This window comes from Diadema antillarum, unplaced genomic scaffold (assembly GCF_040938485.1).
Source record: "Diadema antillarum isolate AM-2024a unplaced genomic scaffold, OU_Dant_1.0 seq00001416_RagTag, whole genome shotgun sequence".
NCBI classification, from domain to species: Eukaryota; Metazoa; Echinodermata; class Echinoidea; order Diadematoida; family Diadematidae; genus Diadema; species Diadema antillarum.
In genome coordinates, this window is record NW_027272168.1 from 217,607 (window position 1) to 238,064 (window position 20,458).

A 20,458-nucleotide genomic window follows, 5' to 3' on the forward strand; every position below is an offset into this window, starting at 1 on the left:
ATCACAACGAACAGACAAGGTTTATGGAGTGGTGTGTGATATCTGTCTGAAATTCCTTTTCACTGTAAAATTCCTATTGATTTTGGCCCGTTCCTAACTAGCAAATCATCAATGAAACCATCACAAGATAGGCCATGAGTAAAAAGTTGGTTACCAATGCATCCAGGTAGATATCTGACCACTGGAAGTTCTTGTGACCGCTGAGAACCATGGGCCTGCTGACAACTGGTACGTAGTCCTGTCACGGAAAGCAACAGAGGAAATTTGGGGGAGGACGAAATAGCAAAACCTCCACAATGGATTCATTGGTCCCTCAAACACGTATACCACTTCATTTTTTGCAAACACATATGTGTGGCGCTCCGACAAAATGAGTCATAAGTCGCACGGGGAGTTTTCCCGTAATGAGCCGAAAATGAAGGGGAAGCACTGCTCGGGTCGAATTTTTTTTATGACGGATTTTTATTCCTTGAGGTTTTATCTGTTTGTACAGAAAATTTCAGCGTGTAAAAATGAGTACAAGTGTCCCAAATCACAGTTTTTCTGAGACAATTTTTTTCGGTTACATTTTTTTTCGAACGCTCGTCTTTGCGTTGCGTTTCGCACCTATTGTTCTTGCACGATCGAGACTCCGCCTCCGTTGCCAGGGTGTATGCTAATGAGGCATTGCTCTTGACCCCATTAAAGACAAAACAAAGCATGGTGCGCGCGGCGGCGTCGGCGGCCAAGCGGCGAGGGCTTTAGAATTACGCAATAATAGTGAGCTGACCAAGGCTATCGATTGCATGACCAGCGAGTTTCGTTTGATACATGCACTCCATTTCATGAAGTGGTGATTGATGTGACGCACAAATCGCGCTGAAAACTTCATTTCAACGAACGATCTCGCAAAATTTATGATACTTTATCTATGAGCTAATACAATTATCACATATCGAACTTGAAACCTCTTTATGCGTGTGTGTACTCTTTCAACGGTTATTAATTGGCCTCATTAGTAAATTCATTCAAATAATCATAACTTTCGTTCCCTGGTATGTGACTTGCTGTTTTAAGTTCATCTCTGGAGATATAGTAAGGCCTAAGTTGTCAATTATTCTCGTTTTTATAAAGTCGACAATGCGTGTGATAATTCGCCAAATGTATGTAATGCGTACTATTATTTCCCTGGTTAATAAAACTTATTGCCCTATTTCTTATAATGGTTTGGGCCGTGACGGCATGGAGAGAAATCGGAAGACAAACATTATTAATGCCCAAATAGCTCGTGTTCCCTTTGGAGGATATTCTCACCCTTGTCATCTGTGTATTTATTAGAAGTAGGACCTATTTGAGAAAGGGACAGAAAGCTGTGTCGCTACTCAAAAGTGTGCTTCTTCATTTTGTTTTGTTTTTTAATCAGAATGTTTGTAATGATAGCTGTTTGTCGTGTATTGCGTGTAGCTGACATGTGAGAGGTCAAGTCTGCAAAGGATTTGGCTAACAGCTTTGCGAAGTAGCAGCGCTAATTGCCCATTGAATTTCGTATTCTGAGGAATTTCAAATGAAAGAACTCGGACGACACTGTTCACGCTTTGTATCCGAGTAAGCCCCGCATCAACGAAGCCTTAAACAATGAAAGTAAACTTCCTGCTATCAAGGCGTGGATAATCACGCAACCAGTATTCTTTCTTCGCCATTGATAGCAGAATCAGTGACGGAATGGAGCAACAGTGTTGGAGGATCGGCATTATGTCTGCTAATTTGTAAAAGAATTTTTCAGTCCCCTTTTGTGTTCAGAACCACAGTCAGGGACGCTAACTTCCCTATCTCCTACAAGCTATCGTTACTATCTTAAAACGTGAATTTTATGAAAGGTTAAAAGTAATCGCGGAATCAGTTCTTCTGCGTGACACATGCAGGCTTTTATAATAGGATACCAAGCTTACCTGTATAGAAAGGGCGGGGATACACACTTATCGCAATCATCCGGATTTGAGAGTGATACACTCTACTACTTTTCTTCATCTTTCCCCCGACAAAGACCATGGTAGTTCAAAACAAACAAACAAACAAACAAACAAACAAGCAGTTGCATTATTATATCAGAACGTACAGAATTTTTGTTTCATGTATGTATAGGTCATCTCTTGATGTATAGTAGGCATTTGTTGTCGTTTTTACAGCGTTTCCTAATAAATGCCTATAGCGAAAACCCAACACAACTTTTATCAAGGAGGGAATTTAAATTTAAATATAACATAGTTTACAGAAATCAGACATGTAAATAAGGCAATCATATACATCCGCACTCTCTTACTTTGATTATCAAACATGACTGCCTGCATTTACGTGCTTTTTCTATTTTCTTGAACTTTGCCTCATTTTCTCTTTTTTTTTTAAACAATTGCTCGAAACATTTAAAAATCGTAACACAGTCTGCTGTCCCACAACATAACATTCCATTTGATTTGCCACTTATTGTTGGTCGGGTGACGCCAAATGGTGGAATCTCGAGCGATGATACACGGCATTTTGTTTGTTGGTTTTCGTCTCATCGCTCAAAAGAATTTTGACTACGATTACAGAGGTATCATCTACAAGACATAACTGATGGTTTACAGAAGAGATCATCAATTCAGTAAAAATTAGTCAAGTCATGAATTTACTTTGCCCATCATGTCTAATCGACCTACGACATTGTTTGGGTAACCGCGCCTTTTTATTCTCATAGTTCAAACTAATTCTTGACGTAATCAAAACAAATAATTCCTCTAAGAATACTCTAAGATGGCCTATTAAAGTCAAAACTTTCTACAAAGATTGCATACGGCAATCTTTACTAGCCTAAACAAGTTTTCTAGAGCTATCAGTTCCCCCTATGACGATGACTTCGAGTGCGTTTTGAACTTGTATCGAACTACTTTCAGAACAGCTGTTACCTTTATAGTTCGATTAATAAACCAGTCTTTTGAATTCATAACCAACATTCGTAATCGTAACCATACAGTAACATAATACTGCATGTCAATAAAAGTTGAAAATGTAAATGCTATAATAGTAGCGCAAAATAAATGAGTAACGATTATCTTCATACATTCTAATTCCTAAGTGATGTTGCTACGAAAATGACACATGGTTTGACGACTGCTTCAAGCAAATTAAAAAAAAAAAAAGGGAATGGGATATACTTCTAATGATAGTACCATGCCGTACAATGCATTTCACTGTATTTGGTAACGTCTGGTTACGTTTCTGTGCGCTTTACGTACGGGAAATAAAAGGCAGATTGATGCTATTAACATGCTAACACACAACGCATTCAAAATGTTTTTATTGAAATACACCGTGTACTAATGTTTTAGTATACGGTTTGAAACTTTTAATTTGCGAGTCCTTTATAAAGTTATTGCAGGGTTATTACATTATCAAGCAAAAATTAAAGTATTTAGGGATTCGGATTAGCGTAGAAGACTAACAGTGCTATATATGGCGATCGTTCGCAACAGAGACAATCCTCTTCAATAGATATACAATGTAATTCTGTTTTCATGAATTGAAAGAGAAACGAAAAGAAGTCAACTTTTTAACTTCATTTAGCTTTCTTACCAATTGAACTTGATTTGATCCGCCACGCAGGATCGCTGTGTGTTCTATTAATTCTATTAAAATATTATTTAATCGGCGTGCTTGTTTTTTATGCAGAATGTCACAGGTAAATTTAATTCATTGAAGTTCATAATGTTTGTACATATGGCGTATTCGTTGTTTTGTATTTTTATTTTCATAATATATCATGTGTCCATTATCTGATTCTGACCACGAAAATATGGCGACTGTTTAAATGCGGAGCATGTACTGGAAAACTGTAATGTCTCCTGCCAGTATAGACAAACTAATTTCTAGTCTATCTCCGCTTGAAATGGAAATGAAATTTTAAAAAAAAACACGAAGTTCGACTTTCAGTAGATTTCAACCGTTTTGTATAGTGCCTGATTCATGTAATGAACACAATTCTTTAGCACATAAGCAATCACACAACTTTCGGGAATAGATGTGTGTCTTAATGATTGTATCTCATGGAAGAAAACTCGTCATCTTGCCTGACTTTTAGCTTTTTCCTGTTCAAGCTTGCGTGAAAGAAATAGGTGAACATCAATCGCAATCATTGAGAGAGGCACACCCTTAAAAGTAAGCACAGGAGTACTGAGACACACTACGAAATAAAAACGGGCCTTTTATCACTATTGACAACGCATGACATTGAACTGTTTTTTTTTCCTTGGGGGGGGGGGTAATACAATTGATTATTCTGAAGGTTCGTTAATCACACAATGAAATATGGTTCACTATTAGCTTAGGTTCGTTAACAAGAAAATTAAATGCGGTTCCTTTCCGGTCATTGCCGGTGGTTCCTTTACCCGAAGTAATCAAGCAATCATTTTTTCTAATAAGGTTTGTGAATACAAAACGAAATGAAGAAGGCCTAAGTATTAATTCCGAATATTTGTCAGTATTATTATCTATACTCCACTTCTCAAATGCAGAAAGATTGCAACTGCAAATGTGATGTTAAAAAAACATTCAGCTTAAGCTACAAGTTAATGGTTTTTTATATGCTATGGTATTACAAAAGTGACCGAGAATAAGAAGTATATTTATGATACAATCATTGTAAACCCAACGTGAAGCTGTCAAGCCTACATCAACCTTTGCTTCTGATACGTATAATATGTGCAGCATTGGCAAGCGTGATAAGCGATAATTACTGTGCACGCAACGCCTATAAAGGAAATGTGCCTAATATGGCGGGAATTCAGAATGTTACGGCTGTATACAGCTGCGGCAGAACAGACGCGAAAGCAGTCTTTGATGCTCTGCAACATTACGACCATGTGCGTAATTTGAGGGTTTTTAGTACACGCAAAGAACACGATCTCAAAAGACAACTATCGTTAATTAACTTCATTGACTTTTTCTACCGATGCTGTCTTTTGAGCCCCCGCCTAAAATAGGTTCTCAGGTTCTATTTAGGTATTGGTACTTGCATACTAAACGCATCCTCTTTAGTTTCCATTGACAACAACATCGGAGGAGAATGGAAGCGATGAACGCCCTCGCTACAAGACGCTCTCATAAGACGCATTGCGTGCCCGCCTACAATAGGTTCTCAGGTTTAGGTATTGGTACTTGCTAAACGCATCCTCTTTAGTTTCCATTGACAACAACATGGGAGGAGAATGGAAGCGATCAACGCCCTCGCTAAAAGACGCTTCTCGTAAGACGCGTTGCGTGCCTTTTTTTCTTTTTACTGTTTCCTATTGTTTGTGAGTTAAAAACTTGCGGCAAACCACAACGCAGCCGACACACAACGTGTACCGACTCATTCATGCGGCGGCAGCGGCACAGACACAAACGCGCCGAAGTTTACATTCGAGCTGCCGTATTGGTCAGAATCGTTATTGACAGACCTGTCCTGCGATTGGTTAATTATCTTACATACCCAAGCTATCGCCTTATACGGTAGTGCGTGCGATGGAGCGTAAACGCCGTCGCTAAGCAGGACTGCTGTATTGTTTCGTCCCGTGAAAGAAACAGGTTGTGAGCTTGAACGTAGCCTGAACTTTGAGAGCGATTTTCTCCGTTATTTAGAAAATGGACTGACATCATAAATGTAGTTTATATTCGTTTTTATGATCTATAGGGATATCGAAATGTGTTGTATTACATATCAGTGTAAAGCTTAGAGTCTGTAGAATTCACATATAGGCATAACTACGATTTCATTTTTTGCGACTTTTGACTCATTCCGACGGAGCGCATCACATATATCCGAAAAATTACACGCATAAAATGAGTGGCTGGCATCAGGCCTTTAGTGTTTTGACACTGTAAAGCAAGATATTATCACCGCATGAAATTTTTGCAAAGTGAGGCTGGTGGCCTTTTTCGCAGCATGACACTATTGCAAATTGCTACTGGCATTTAATGCATATAGTGTAGACAAGAACTGGTCTTTCTGTATATTTTAATTTTGCAAATCTTGCCTCACACAAAATTATAATGCACGGAAACATTTCTGGTTTTACAGTAGTCTGAAGCATGAAAGCTTGGGTAAAATGAAGGCCATTTTACACTGGGACTTCAAAGAAGAAAATGCTTTAACTTCCCTTCATAAACAAAGTTTTGAGATTTTAGATAAGAAAGTTTCAGAGAAAAGTCTGTGGTCAGAATTCCTAAGTGTACAATATATATAATTGGTTACAGGCAGTGCAGGTAAGGCAGATAAAACAATACATGTATCATGTTAACTCCCTATTACACTGAATCGGCAGAAATTAGCAAAATTCCTGCAAACATTATTTTCTCAGTTGAGATGAACAAAATTAAAGGCATCAAGTAAATATGTTTTATCTCTGTGGTGTCAACAACTGTTCATTTCTCAACTTCTCCTATTGCTCTGGCAACTGCTTTTTGTCATGACGACAAGTCCTATCACACCAACAGATATCTCTTTTTATATCTCTGAACAATCTATGGAGAACAAAACAAAAGCAAAAATCAAGAAAACAGACACTAGCAACAAATATGAACTAGAAATGTCGCTAAGGCGACTGCTATGCCTCCGCCATAATGCATGATTCTCCTAATAGGTCTATAGTACATGGGGACAATGCATAATTACATTTTCACAATATTGGCAAAATATTGAAATTACATGTTTGTCACAAATGTGTTGAATGTTCACCTTCCTTTACCTAGGTTTAATTAGATGAATAGGAGAGCATGTATTTGGGGATTCAAGGACTTTAACTTGACTTTGACCCATTCATAAGTGTATGAATACTGTAATTTTCAAGGTATGGAGAAAAAGTGTAATTTCTGTATTGAAAAGTACACTGTTACCATTTTCTTTTGGCCTTTGACCCTAAAATTCATAGGATAATCACTGTCAGGCAGAACATGCACAAATATGTAGTAAGTTTCAAGATAACTTGAGCCACTTCTGAGATATGGAGGAAAAAGTTAGTTCAGCACTTTCCCTTGATCTTTGACCTTTTAACCTTTGAGGCAAACCCCGCCCCCCCCCCCAAAAAAAAAAGAGAAAAAGAAACTTTCCAGATAATCTAGGTTATACATGCATACACCAAGTGTGGAAAAAAAAATTGCTGGCATTACATAAATATGAGGGAAATAGTAACAATTTGAAGTGTTGCACTTGACCTTTGACCCCTGACCTTTGACCCTATGAACCCTAGATTCTCTAGATAATAACTGCCAGTCAGTACATGTTTATATACTATGTTCCATGAAGATCCCTTGAACAATTTCAAAGGTACGGAGAAAAAAAGCGAAGTTTTAATATTTTACTTGACCTTTTGACCTTTGACCTTTGACCTCATGACCCAAAACTTTCACCAGAGAATCTTAATTGGGTAATACATGTATACACTAAGTTTCAAGAAAATATCTTCAGGCATTGCATAGATATGGAGGAAATAGTGAAATTTTACGTATTTGACCTTGACCTTTTGACCTTTGACCTTGACCATGTGCACCCAAAAGTTGATAGGCACAACTTCACCCCCTAACACACATACATGCCAAGTTTCATTAGGATACCTTAAAAGGTTTTGATAGTTACCCTGTCCACAAAATTTATTACGGACGGACGGAAGGACGGACGGACGGACGGACGGACGGACGGAAGGACGGACGGACGGACGGACGGACAACCCGAAAACATAATGCCTCCGGCACCACTTCGTGGCGGAGGCATAAAAATACTGTAATGTTGGCACTATATTCTTAAGGTGTATCTGTCAGATTGCTTTGCTCTTTGTACTCCAAGCTTATACTGTATATGCCATATATTTCGCGAGTCTAAATTTTCGCGATTCGGGAATTCCCGATGAAGTGCGCGAGTGTTTAAATTTGCGATCGTGGAGTAATGCACTGAACGGAAAAATTAATGTACACGCGTATGTCACATCCACATCTGGATCAGTCAATATTTTTGCGTGTTTTTAATTTCGCGAATAGCACCCGACTCGCGAAATTCGCGAAAATAAAAACCTTGCGAAATATTCGGCGTATACAGTACTCACCAGTGTTGTGAGACGGACTGCACCAAAGGACTGGATTGTACTGAAGTATCCTGAATTGAAGGAGAGCAAGGATGGAATATATATACAGTATGAAGTCTGAAACTATTTCAAAAGTATTGACATGCAGGAAAGAGTCAATACCCTTCACAGTTCCTCCCCATGAATCTCCCACCACTTCAATATACGACCTACTACTATACAGGGGGTGTGGAAACTGGTGGTGGGGGGGGGGGGGGAGGGCTGGGCTTGGCTGGGCTGAGGGGTGGGGGAGGGTCATAGTCACATGTAAGAGTAATGTCTTCAATGTTGATTGAACAAGTGACTTTCTTCCCTTCTAGAACAAGAAAGGGTAAGAAATCACAGTGAATTTTCTAGAGGTAGGATTTTAAATTGACAGATTAATATTACCATGCTCATCTGTCCTCTTAACGTTCCAAACATAACCGCATTAAACAACCCAAAATTACGAACATACTCGCTGTCTTACATGGAACCTAAAGAATATCACACAGTACCAGAACTTTATAACAGCATAGGTTGCCTATTAATAATGTACAACTACCTTTAAAGTGAAAAAACAAAACAAAGCAAAACAAAGTGAAGAAAACAAAAGCTCAGGCACAGGCAAATTTAATTGTCCATGACAATTCCAATAAAAGGCTGGGTTAACTCTTTGTGTGTAATGGTGTAAGCTCTCCTGTGTGTTACATTTTTGTGAGACCGCAATGCATGAGCACTTTTGGAAAACATTCTGTTTTTCATAGCCATGAAGCATTTATGCTAGAATTGCTGTAGAGCAGAGCGGAAGAGAAAATCGGACGCACTGTTGTAATGTAAACTTTTTTGACAACGCTATGGCTATGATAATTTCAATGTGGGGTTGCTTATATTGCAGTATATCGATCGGTCTGTGCGCAGTTGTGCATTTGAGCAAAATATGCAAATTCAGCACACTGTCAACTGAGTTGGGTGTGCTAACATGGCACACATAGAGTTCATAGTGAGTGAGTATATCTGTGGGGTATTCAGAAAGCAGCAAACAGCACAGAGTCTATATCTGTGACACACATGCTAAGCCTCATCCCCCCCCCCCACCTCACACAAACGAGACTACACTGAAAAATGATCCCTTCGCAAAACAGTATCGAGTGCTCTCACACCCCTTACACCCGGTGAGGACAAGCTGATTTTGCTATAACACACATTTCCCATAGATGCCTGCCCGAGTATACTCATGTCTTACAGTCTTCAGTAGGTTAATTGCAAATTTACCTCTGTTGGTGCATGCCATGTGCTTGATTCCATCCGAGGACACCATTGAGTCGGCACCAACCTTGTACACAAAGACCCGGGCCTGTACCACGTAGAAAGGAAATGGGTAGCCATATCAGCTCTGAGAGAAGGCCATTTTATACAGTAAAACTTTTATTTTTGCACACACATATTCTAGCGAATGAGGTCACAGACATTTTTGCAAGATATATTTCGCCATTTGACACAGAGACTATCATAAGTGCACAAAGATACTGCAGTACACGCCCTAGCAAGTGACGATATTTTTGTGTGTTGTTAGGTTTTGCAGCCTTACAGTGATTTGCAAATTTGTGAAAATTAAACCCTCCCAAAAATAACAGCTTTTACAGTAAATCCCTACCCATTCTGTCAAGCATCAGGTTATCAGTGTCAGCAGGCTAATTATTAATGGTGCCTAGAGAAAGTTTTACAGATAGATTATGGGCCACTATTAACAGAAGGTGCCTTGGATGTATCGTTATGACAATGGAATTAACAAAATGGTTCATCGGAAAAAAAAAAGCATTCATGTATTGACAAAGTTACAGTGGATAAAGGAGAAAAAAATGGGAACACAAAACAAAATGCAATAAAAATCAATTGATCATTAGGAATTTGCACAACTCTATACACATTCAATTCAAACATTGGCAGAATCTTTATAGGATTTCTGAATGTTTTAAATTATTTGGAAGCTATTTACAAAGAAATTATTTTGCAAAGATACCAGAAATATTCTGTAAATCATTGACATTATCCTTTGCCTTATAAAGCTCCATTTGCAGATAACTCTTCAAATACATGACTCTTTCAATAAAAAAAACAACAACTAGGTTTTACAGTGACTGTCTTGATGCATACAACAGTACCTGAATGAATCGTTTCCATGTTAATGATGTTTCAGTTTGTACTAGCTAATTCATGAAAAAAAATGCAATATCAATGCAGAGACTCCAACTCTCCCGTTTTCAACGGGAGATCTCCCGCCAAAAACCCATTTTTGCAAAATCTCCCGTCCTCCCGTATGAGATTTAATTTCTCCCACCCTGGCCCTGTGTCTCCCGTTGGAAAGGATTTCTTACTTTATTGCTATCGTATGTTGAAAAAATAAGCCTTAGATAGCACCAGAGAGCATCTAGAACCCTAGGAACTTCGCGCTTCGCACACATCAACTTGGAGTCTCCCGTTTGCTAGGGGTTTCAGGCGGGAGCATCTCCAGATCAGAAGGTGCTTGGGGTTGGAGTCTCTGTCAATGTCAGAAGTTTATGAAAAGAATGTGTGTATATGTTTGTATGTTTGTTGTTGTTGTTATTGTTTTGGTTTTTTGGCATTTGTTGTTTTTATTGCTGGTTCTGTTTGTATGTGGCATGATCTATCTGGCAAAAAATATTTTTCAAGCTCACCACAAACGGATTAGAATTGTACTTCTTGAAGATGGCTTCCTCTTTCGAAGTCCCTCCGTCAGTAAAGATCATGATGATCCGGATGCAGTCTGCTCCTTGGTTGTTTGCCTCGGCACCCTGTCTTTCTATTGCGCTGAACTGAAATTGAGATGTGGTTGAGATGACAGTCCCGAGTCAAAATGTTTCTGTCTTTCTAATCAGAAAGGCCTGGGCATAAATGTCCACCATCACAACTTCTGGTGGGATTATTGTGCCATGCATTTGCATGACAACATGGAATCTTGGTAGGAAGACGATTAAAAGTGTGGCTGAAAATGACTGATGGACCAAGATTAAACATAATATATTTTTTTCTTTTCTGACAACAATTTGTATGAAATTGTGTAGTTATGGTTAAATGCCTGGGGCAGAAGTAGAAACAATGGGACAGTTTGCACTTTACAGTTCTTGTCTCAATGTTCAACCAATTCAAATGAGATATGACAAATTGGCAAAACACTGGATTCTGCAGACAAAGTTATGAGGTAGTATGATTTAAATGCCATGCAAATCACATTCCCAAAATGTCATTTGCAAGTAGGCCTGATAACGCATATTTGGGATAAAAAGGCTGATTTGGGGCTTTTTTGTATTTTCAGGCACAATAAATCTTTGCCTATCTAAACCTGTTGTTTGGGAGCAAAACATATTATCAAAGTAATAGAAGCATCTTTAACAGTTTGAAAGACTTATTTCTCTTTTTCTTTTTTTTTTCTTTTTTTGCATCAGAGGTTTATAGTTTTCTCCATTTTTCATCAAATGAAACTATGTATCTTGTTGAAAATCTCTAGAACCTTTAAAATCAGTCAGCAGGAGAATTAGACAAAAATGATAATAACTGAAATGATCCACGTCAGAAACTAAAGTTTTAAACTCTCTTTTTGTTAATGATACAGTAAAGAGTGCATCAGTGTACTTCAACAGACATTTAGTTCTGTGAGCTGAAATTTTCTATGACATTTCTTTTTTGTACCAGTACATTGTATTAACATTAAATGTTAATTACAAGTATCATTTAGAAATAGTCATTTTCTCTTTTTGACTTATAACTTAATAGACCCTAAAATCTTACCCAGCAATATTCCTGGCAAAGTTTTGTGATGTAAGGCGACATGCATGATTAAACTTGCTTCACTGACAGAGAAAGACATAGCCATATAACCAGTCACAATACATGAAAATACTTTTCAAGTGCATGCAAGAAGTGTCAATGGAAGTTTAGCTGGTAACTTCTTGAGAAGACTGCGGTCACACTGCCAAAACCACACAGCAAAATACTCAGTACTCTATAAGCTACGCATATAGATATTTTCGCAAATGAGGAGGTCGGATATTTTTAATAGCGAGATGTCGTTTTCACAGTTTTTACACCGAAGTTGTCATAGTGCATTACTGCCTATCAATTCAAGATATTTTTGCATGTTGTTAAATTTGTGGTCCAACAGTGATTCACAAAATTCATGACCATTAAACCTTTGCAAAAATAACAGATTTTACAGAAGTAGATTCCCATAGTGTGACTGCAGTTTGAGAGAAAGAAATAGATTAGAAATAGTGATATGCATGTACAGGATCTGTAGAATTGTCAAAATAAGTACTGTAGCCTGCTGCATATCACATACTTGGAACAGTATTTGCAAACTCACGTTGCTGAATGCTGTAAAGGCATATTCCAGGGATTTCCCAAAATCAGCAATTCCCTTTGCTACCAGCTCCGTCTGTACTGCATCCTTCAACACCTATAGTAGCAAACATATACACAGTGTTAGCAAGTTTACATGTACAATAAATTGATGGCCACATTTGTAAGTACTGATCGAAAGAAATAAATTCATATCCAAAGTGTAAAAACACAACAAAAACTAATCATATTTAACAGGAGACAGCTTAGAACAATTTTTTTTTCAGTGTTTGCACCTTAAGTTTATACCACAAGCTACTTATCAGAACACTAGGTTGATCAGTTGGGCTTTGCCTTTTTTTTTCTTTGTCTTGTTTTGTTTTGGCTGTTTTACCCTTCCCAATAATGGTTCCTCACCCCATTCTTCTTTTGGCGGCCAATTCAGGTCACTATGGCATGCTCTCCAGAAAAAGATGGGTTTTTAAAAAAATCTTTTTAGGTATTTTCGTTAAACACAGCTTGGCAGCACCACTCCTGATGCTGGGGAAGACGTTTGAAATACTACGTACATTCCTTTGGCTCATTAAATTGGGGGTCATGCCCCCCTGTGCCCCCCCATCCGGGGGTCATCTGCAGCACTATGATTGATTCTTCATCAAATTTGATTACAATGCATTATCTGAACACCTGTTCTGAAGGACCAAGATGAAAACACAAATTGAAAATCATTGATCCCAACAGTTGGCCTACTCAAAGGCAGAGCATCACAACAACAAAAAAATGGGTTTGAGGTGGTTTATAATGTTCTGTTTCTGACACATGTTCAAGTCATCCTTTTTTATTTCTAAGATATGCCTTTTTACAGGTTGTACCTTCTTTGTAACTAATTTTGTTTCTCTTTCTCACTCTCCCTTCGTCCTCTCCATTTTATCCTCTCTCTCTCTCTTTGTTTTTCCTCTCTCTCTCTCTCTTAGTTTATATTTTTATTCCTTTTATTGTTTGCTAATATGTACTATATATTTCTCAACATTTTTGCTTTTTTCTTTTCTTCTGTATTTCACTCATGTTTGTTTCATTATGGTTATTTTGTACATTTTGTATAACAATTCATAACTTCATATGTATAATTGAATTGCTAAATGTGAAATATGCCTCTATGTAATGATATAGGACTCTGATACCCTGAATGGGGTTGTTGAGTATAATAAACTTTCAAACTTTCAATTTGACAGACAGACAAGAACAGGCTCCAATAATTCATAAAAAGTTGATATGGTAGCAACTCCTGCTGGAATGGCAATTGTCATGGTAACCACAAGAATATCCAGCTTCCTGATTGGCTGTTGCTATGGTAGGTTGCCATTCCAGCAAGAGTTGCTATCCTAACATTATTTCTGAAATGGGGCTCGGATCTTTCTCACCTCCTTGTTTCTCAGGTTGGCCTGGACAAACGTGTCAAAGCAGCTGACATCTTGTACAGAGTCGTTGAACTGGCAACAAAAGAGGATGTGATAAAGTGGCAATGAGCACATCAAGACACTTTGATACATGTAATACTATGTAAAACTCCTAGACTATTGCCTAATACTAAATACACTGCACATGTACCCTACTAGGCTCATTTTTTCCTGATCCATAACTTCCCTACATTTTGAAGCAATCAGCGGCAGAGACCAATACTTCTACACACCATGTACTTATATGACTATGAATCAGTTAAATTGATATCATGAATCAGTTACACATGAACTCGCCTCTATCTTTCACCTCCTGCAAAATCTTGTACCATTGCACTTGTGATCACTCACTATTTTGTATTCTCTTCAATTCCTTTCATCATGAAGTTGTTAGGATTTAGTCAGTTTGATTTGTCCCTTCCAAATGGGAATGCTACAAATCATGATGTCACAGGTTAATAGTAAAATGACATTTAAGAAAAATTAATACATATGGAATTTCACAAAAATTCATTTTCATGTGACATAGAGAGAGCATTTGTCCTATCGTAGCTCCATCAGGAGGGATGGTACAGTATTGGTGGAGATGAGAATTGGGCTTTTAACTTTTTGCGTGATACCAAGAAAACACTTATGAAATAGTACAAAGCATACCATTTTAAGAGGAATTCAAAGTTTATTTGATGAAAATCGGGTTTGGAATGACTGAAACATCCAAAAAACAAAGTAAAACAAAGCGATTGTAATAAAGTGTGGGTCCCACACTTATTAGAATTGCTCTGTCTTGGATATCTCAGCCATTTCAAAACCAATTTTCATCAAATAAACGTTAAATTCCTCATGGAATTACATGCTCTTTCATATTTCATAACAGGTTTCTCATTTTCTCACCAAAAAATTTGTTAGAAACCTGAAATTAGGTCTCAACCAAAACTATACGACCCCTTTAATCTACATGTATCACAACAACATGTAAGGGGAATATTTACTTTCATGTATTAACTGAATGTTTTTGATGAATATAGAGTAGAATTTGTGTCATTTTCTTTCATGTATTAAATGAAAATAGAGAACAATTGGTTTCAGTGCACAATGGTTCGCCTGCATGAAAGACTACAACCTGGAAGTGTTATTTGTACTTACAGCTGCAACCCGAACAAAGTCATCATTGCCAAGAGTGTCGAGGGCCTTGGACACAGAGACCTTCATGATGGCAAGGGTCATACCAAAAGTGCTGCCACTCCTATTGCAAAACAAGACAGTAGATAGAAATGTTCTATTGTGATAGCTGTGCATGGTGAGATGCTATGACTCAATTGGTTTGCACTGCACCAAGTAGATTCTTTCTTGGAGGAGTATGGTCCTGAAAAAACAGAACTCGCAGATGAGATGTCTCAAACTGGCCCAACATTTCCAATACTCCAAGCATCCAAAAGAGAATGTAGATGGTGCATCGCAAACTAACAGAGCTAACGCCTGTAGCAATGAGGTTCTCTGGCAGTGCCGTTTATTGGGCATTACCATTCTTGCTTGCAAGAAAATTACCAAAACATATCTCATCTATACATAGAGGTGACAATATTTACAATGTACAACGCCAGATCAGCACAAAAAATAAGAAAAGAAAAAGAAGGAGTTGCAGTCAAACAGCAGACTTTTGCCCACAGAAAAATGCTACAGAAATCCTATGGATCATGATAAATCTAAGCACCTACATTTACAACAGTCTTCAATACAAGGCACAGGAGCAAAAGCTGCTGACTCTCCATACACATTTTTGTCCAATTAATGATCCACATCTTTTGACACAGTGGTGCTTAATCACCTGCCAATTCATCCTACGCTATGGAATACTACAAACACTGAAAGAGTATTAATAAAAAAGTTTGCCTTCTATTCTTCTCAAGATTTTTTTTTAATTCCTTCCTCTTTATATCTCTATTCCTTGTTTTCATCCTGTTTTTCTTTCTTCTTTCTTCCTCCCTTACATACCTTTTCTTCTTTGTAACATTTTGCAAACTTCCCTTCCATTCCTGATCAATTACGAAAGAGCAATATTTGAAGATGGATCTTGAAGATAACCATGATATTGCAACGAAGAGCAGCTACGAGACAAAATCAAGCATATTTGCATGATGTATTTGAACAAGTAATTACAGATGGAAGTATAAAACACGACATCTCATACATCACGAACAATTTCTGGAGGGTGTCCTCTACTTACGTGTCAACGAGGATCATTACATCTTTAGGAGAACTTGTTGCTTGAATGTACCTTTTTGTAACACAGAAACATAATGATATAATTAAGGCTTTTAGACATATGCATTAAATGCTTTAGTTGTGTGTGCTATCATTAATTTCTGCCTCTAATGATATAGCCTTTCTACAGGAAACTTGCCACACTTCCCCAAAATCCCATCCACATTCATCCGAGGGTATCAGTTTTGAGTCAGCACATCGCACAATGATTAGCTGTTGATTTCCTACTGTCTACTAAAGCTTAGCAAGAATTAACTTCATGCAGATGTTTTATTTGGGAAAAGGTATGTATATATCCCTGAGACATAAATTGCAGTATAAAATGTTATGAAAACTTGTGACAAGTACACATGTAAAAATGTGCAAGAAATTTGCATCTTCAATCAGGGTTTTGTTTTGGGTGGGTTTTTTTTTTACTTAGACATCCCTCTATCAAAGGATAGTGGCTTTTTATGGAGCATTTAGTTCTCATTTTCTAAGCCTCGTCAAAACATTGATTCAGCTAATTCATCTACACCTGGTTTTATTCTGAGACATACGGCGAAGAAGATTGTAGCTGTGACCCATCCTATTTTCAAACTTTTATGTGACCTCATTTGGAAATATGAAGATGTTCCTTCCTTGAAAACAGGGAATGGAAATCATATTGCCTAAAACTAAGTTTAAAAATAAGTTAAAAAGTTAAAAAGTTACAAGTTACTACAGCTACAATGTACTAAATATACACCATGTTCATGAGAGAAGATAATGACACCAAGCATATGAATATCAAGACTTATGCTTTATAAGTGCATGGAGAGAGTCTAATCATGTGTAAATGATTTGTATACACAATTATACATGGAAAAATTAGTTGACACAGCTATTCAGGTATACATGTACAACAATGATATACAGTGTGGGAAACATAGCACTCACATGAGTTAGTAAAAAGATATGACTGCTGTTAGGTACCATATTATCATTGTACTGGCTAATAGTTTGGTTTCTTTCATATTCTACCATCTGTTACTACTAGCTGTTAATACACCTCCAGACATAGAAACATAAAGCCAAAGAAAGTACCACACTCACTGGCTGTTTGATTCTACCTTCTGAGAAACAAAGCTTCAAAATAATAGACGTTTCCATTTCAGAGTGTTTGTTTTTTCAATATTTACAGGAAACATAATCACTCTTTGCAATCATACCAATTGCAAATTTGCAATGTATTATGAATTGATCAAACAGGTTGCAAATTGACAACATACACTTATTTTCAGGGTTATTATAAAACTCTGGTTTCTCTTCAAAAACAATTTATTTGATACAATTCTTCCGATATCATTTTTTCCTCCTTATATATTTTGTTTGTTTTTGTTTTCCTCTTCCGCCAGAGAAGAAAGCAGGGACTAGATATTTGCTGCGCTTAAGAGTTAGTAGCCTCACTTACCAGCCCCTACGCCGCACATCATACTGGTCTTTGTCTTGGTCACCAGCAGATACCCACTCCTTCGCTGAAAGAGGGAATGGGGGAAGGAGTCTAACCATGTTAGTTAAGGGACAGAGGAACCAGTGCATGATAATGTAATGATCTGGTAGAGGGGTTAGTAATGACTTGCAGGATTATGTCATGGATCATATCACCTGGGATCTGTTGCTTAACTCTTGTCATTTTCCCCGATGGCAACCTACTTCCATACAAAGCTAATGACATACTTTGGAAATGCAGGAAAGGGAACAGGCTAGAGAAATAGAAATGAAGGAAAGAGAAAGGGCTAGAGAAAAAGAAAGAGCAAAGAGTTAGAGAAATGGAAACGAAGGAAAGAGAGATGGAAATGCAGAGACTTGAAATGGAGCACCAAGTGAAATTGCATGAGATGGAATTGGCTCATGCACAGATTGTTGGAAATCGTGAAAGGGCTCCCCCTGAATTTGATTTGGCCAAGAACATTCAATTGGTGCCAAAGTTTGAAGAAAATAGAGTTGATGCATATTTTGTGTCATTTGAGAAGGTGGCTGACAGTTTGAAATGGCCACAGGAATTTTGGCCCTCGCTCCTTCAAAGTATGTTTGTTGGCAAAACAGCTGATGTGTATTCATCTCTTTCCAAAGAGCAATCACGTGACTATGCTACAGTCAAGACAGCAGTGTTGAATGCCTATGAGTTGGTGCCAGAGGCATACAGGCGCAAGTTCAGAAATTCGTACCACAAACCAGGCCAGACATGTGTTAAGTTTCCTCGTGAAAAAGAAGTGATGTTTGATATATGTACAGATCCCTGAAAGTGGATCAGGATTTTGATAACCTACGTGAGGTTGTTCTCTTGGAAGAATTCAAAAAGAGTGTTGCTTTCAGTGTGAGGTTGCATCTGGAAGATCACAAAGCGACAAGTTAGCACGAAGCAGCCTTTATGGCTGATGATTATGAGCTCATCCATAGAAATGAGAACAAACCACCTTTCAGGAATTTCTCTGGAAACAAGAGAGACAAAAATCAGTCGAGCAATCCAAAGAATGCTGGTTCTGAAAATAAAGGCACAAATTCAACTTCATTGGCACCAAAGCCTCACTCTGACGAAGGGTCCAGTACAAGTACAAATGTCATCAAATGCTTTCATTGTAACAAGACAGGGCACATAAAGTCGCAATGTTGGAAGTTGCAAAACTATGCAACAAAGGAGGTGGAATCTGTTACCTCAAAAAGTGTCCTACCCAAAAATAGTGTCCCGTTCAGTGAAACACATGCCATTGAAAGTCAATCTCCCAAATTCAAAGATAGGACTAAGCAAGTGGATGAGAGCTATCGTAGCTTTCTGTTTGATGGTGAGGTGACCCCATGTACTTCTGTTGAGGCAGGTAAGCCAGTGGTCATCCTGCGGGATACGAGGGCCTCTCAGTCTTTGATGGTGGATGGCGGTATGACTTTTCCACCAGATAGTGCAGTGAATGCAAAAGTCTTGATTCAGACTGTCGATGGCAGTTATATGTCAGTTCTACTGTATAGAGTGGATTTGAAGTGTGACCTAGTTTCTGGTCCTGTTACTGTTGGAGCTGTTCCTGAGTTGCCTATGGCAGGGATTGATTTCCTGTTTTGGAATGATTTGGCTGGGGACAAGGTGGTTGTGTCTCCAGTTGCTTTGAATAAACCAGTGGTGGTTGCTGAAACTGAACAGTTGCAGGAGGAGTTTCCTGGGATTTTCCCAGATTGTGTTGTGACTAGGCCTCAGGCTCATAGAGCTGTTCAAGATGATGCGGATTCTGTTGATGTGGAGGAGAATTCCGGTGTTTGGTTGGCAGAAATCTTTTTCAAGGATTTGAATGATGGGGTTGCTGTATTAGGCTCCAAGGCTAACAGTGATGGGCTGTTTAGCAAGTCTTCCTTGGCTGAAGCACAGCAGGCAGACTCTGAGTTGAAAGGCTTGTCTCAGACAGCGTGTTCTGAGGCTGAGGCTGAAAGGGTCCCTGAGTGCTATTATGTCAAAGATGGCATTTTGATGAGGAAGTGGAGACCTCCCCATAGGCCAGCTGATGAGGATTGGACGGTGGTCTGTCAAGTTGTTGTCCCTCCCAGTTACCGTGGTGAGATCTTGAGGATTGCTCACAATTAAGTTACCTGTTGGCAGCGATTTAGGGGAGACATTTTGCCTGCAGAGAATTGATTCGCCTATATTGGTGACAGACTCCATTCTCATGTCAGTGGACATCGCTACGTCAAAGCTGTGACGGGCTGGATTCCTAGCTGGATATCATTTGCTGGATTATCACTCACCCGTCGACTGGACGCGGTTGTCATAATGTCTGGATTCTACACATGTCACTGTGGATTGATACCTTGGATTTTACCTTGGATCACCATAACCTCAAGGATCATTCATCTGTGCATCGAACATCATCTTAGGACATTTCAAGGGGATTGCAGGGACCTTGTGATTTCAGATTTGACTGTAAGCATGTACATGATTCCATTTCTGATTTATAATTGTTTCTATTGATCACTGTCTGTACCCAAAATATCACTGTTAATAAACCGCCTGAACATTAATTGATTGGTTCTTTTATGCTATCATTCTCAGTGTGATTTTGGTCGTAACAGGAACGTACATAGGCCTCAATGGGTGAAGTATCTGCAAGTGACTGCAGTCCACAAAATCAAGCACAAATCTCTGAATGCATCATTCTATTTGGCTGTTATACATAGGCCAAATTGCATTAGATTCACTGAACTAGAGTCATTTGCAACAGGACCCCAATAGTGATTTGACATATACATGTAGGCAAGATAAAGGAAAGCATTTTAAGATGAGCGTGAGGTATT

General features: G+C 38.3%; 1 protein-coding gene across 4 annotated transcripts in view; it reads right to left on the reverse strand.

Moving 5' to 3' along the window:
- The window catches only part of LOC139709221 (voltage-dependent calcium channel subunit alpha-2/delta-1-like), a 131,308-nt gene that overhangs the window by 72,425 nt on the left and 38,425 nt on the right, over positions 1–20,458 (reverse strand). For all 4 annotated transcript variants that reach the window (XM_071621177.1, XM_071621176.1, XM_071621175.1 and 1 more), the window contains exons 7-15: positions 17,595–17,658; positions 16,125–16,175; positions 15,044–15,143; positions 13,865–13,933; positions 12,469–12,561; positions 10,784–10,921; positions 9,360–9,441; positions 8,088–8,137; positions 155–238 (exon numbers count right to left, since the gene is read on the reverse strand). In XM_071621177.1, the coding sequence (XP_071477278.1) occupies positions 155–238; positions 8,088–8,137; positions 9,360–9,441; positions 10,784–10,921; positions 12,469–12,561; positions 13,865–13,933; positions 15,044–15,143; positions 16,125–16,175; positions 17,595–17,658 (731 nt within the window). The remainder of the gene's footprint in view (positions 1–154; positions 239–8,087; positions 8,138–9,359; positions 9,442–10,783; positions 10,922–12,468; positions 12,562–13,864; positions 13,934–15,043; positions 15,144–16,124; positions 16,176–17,594; positions 17,659–20,458) is intronic.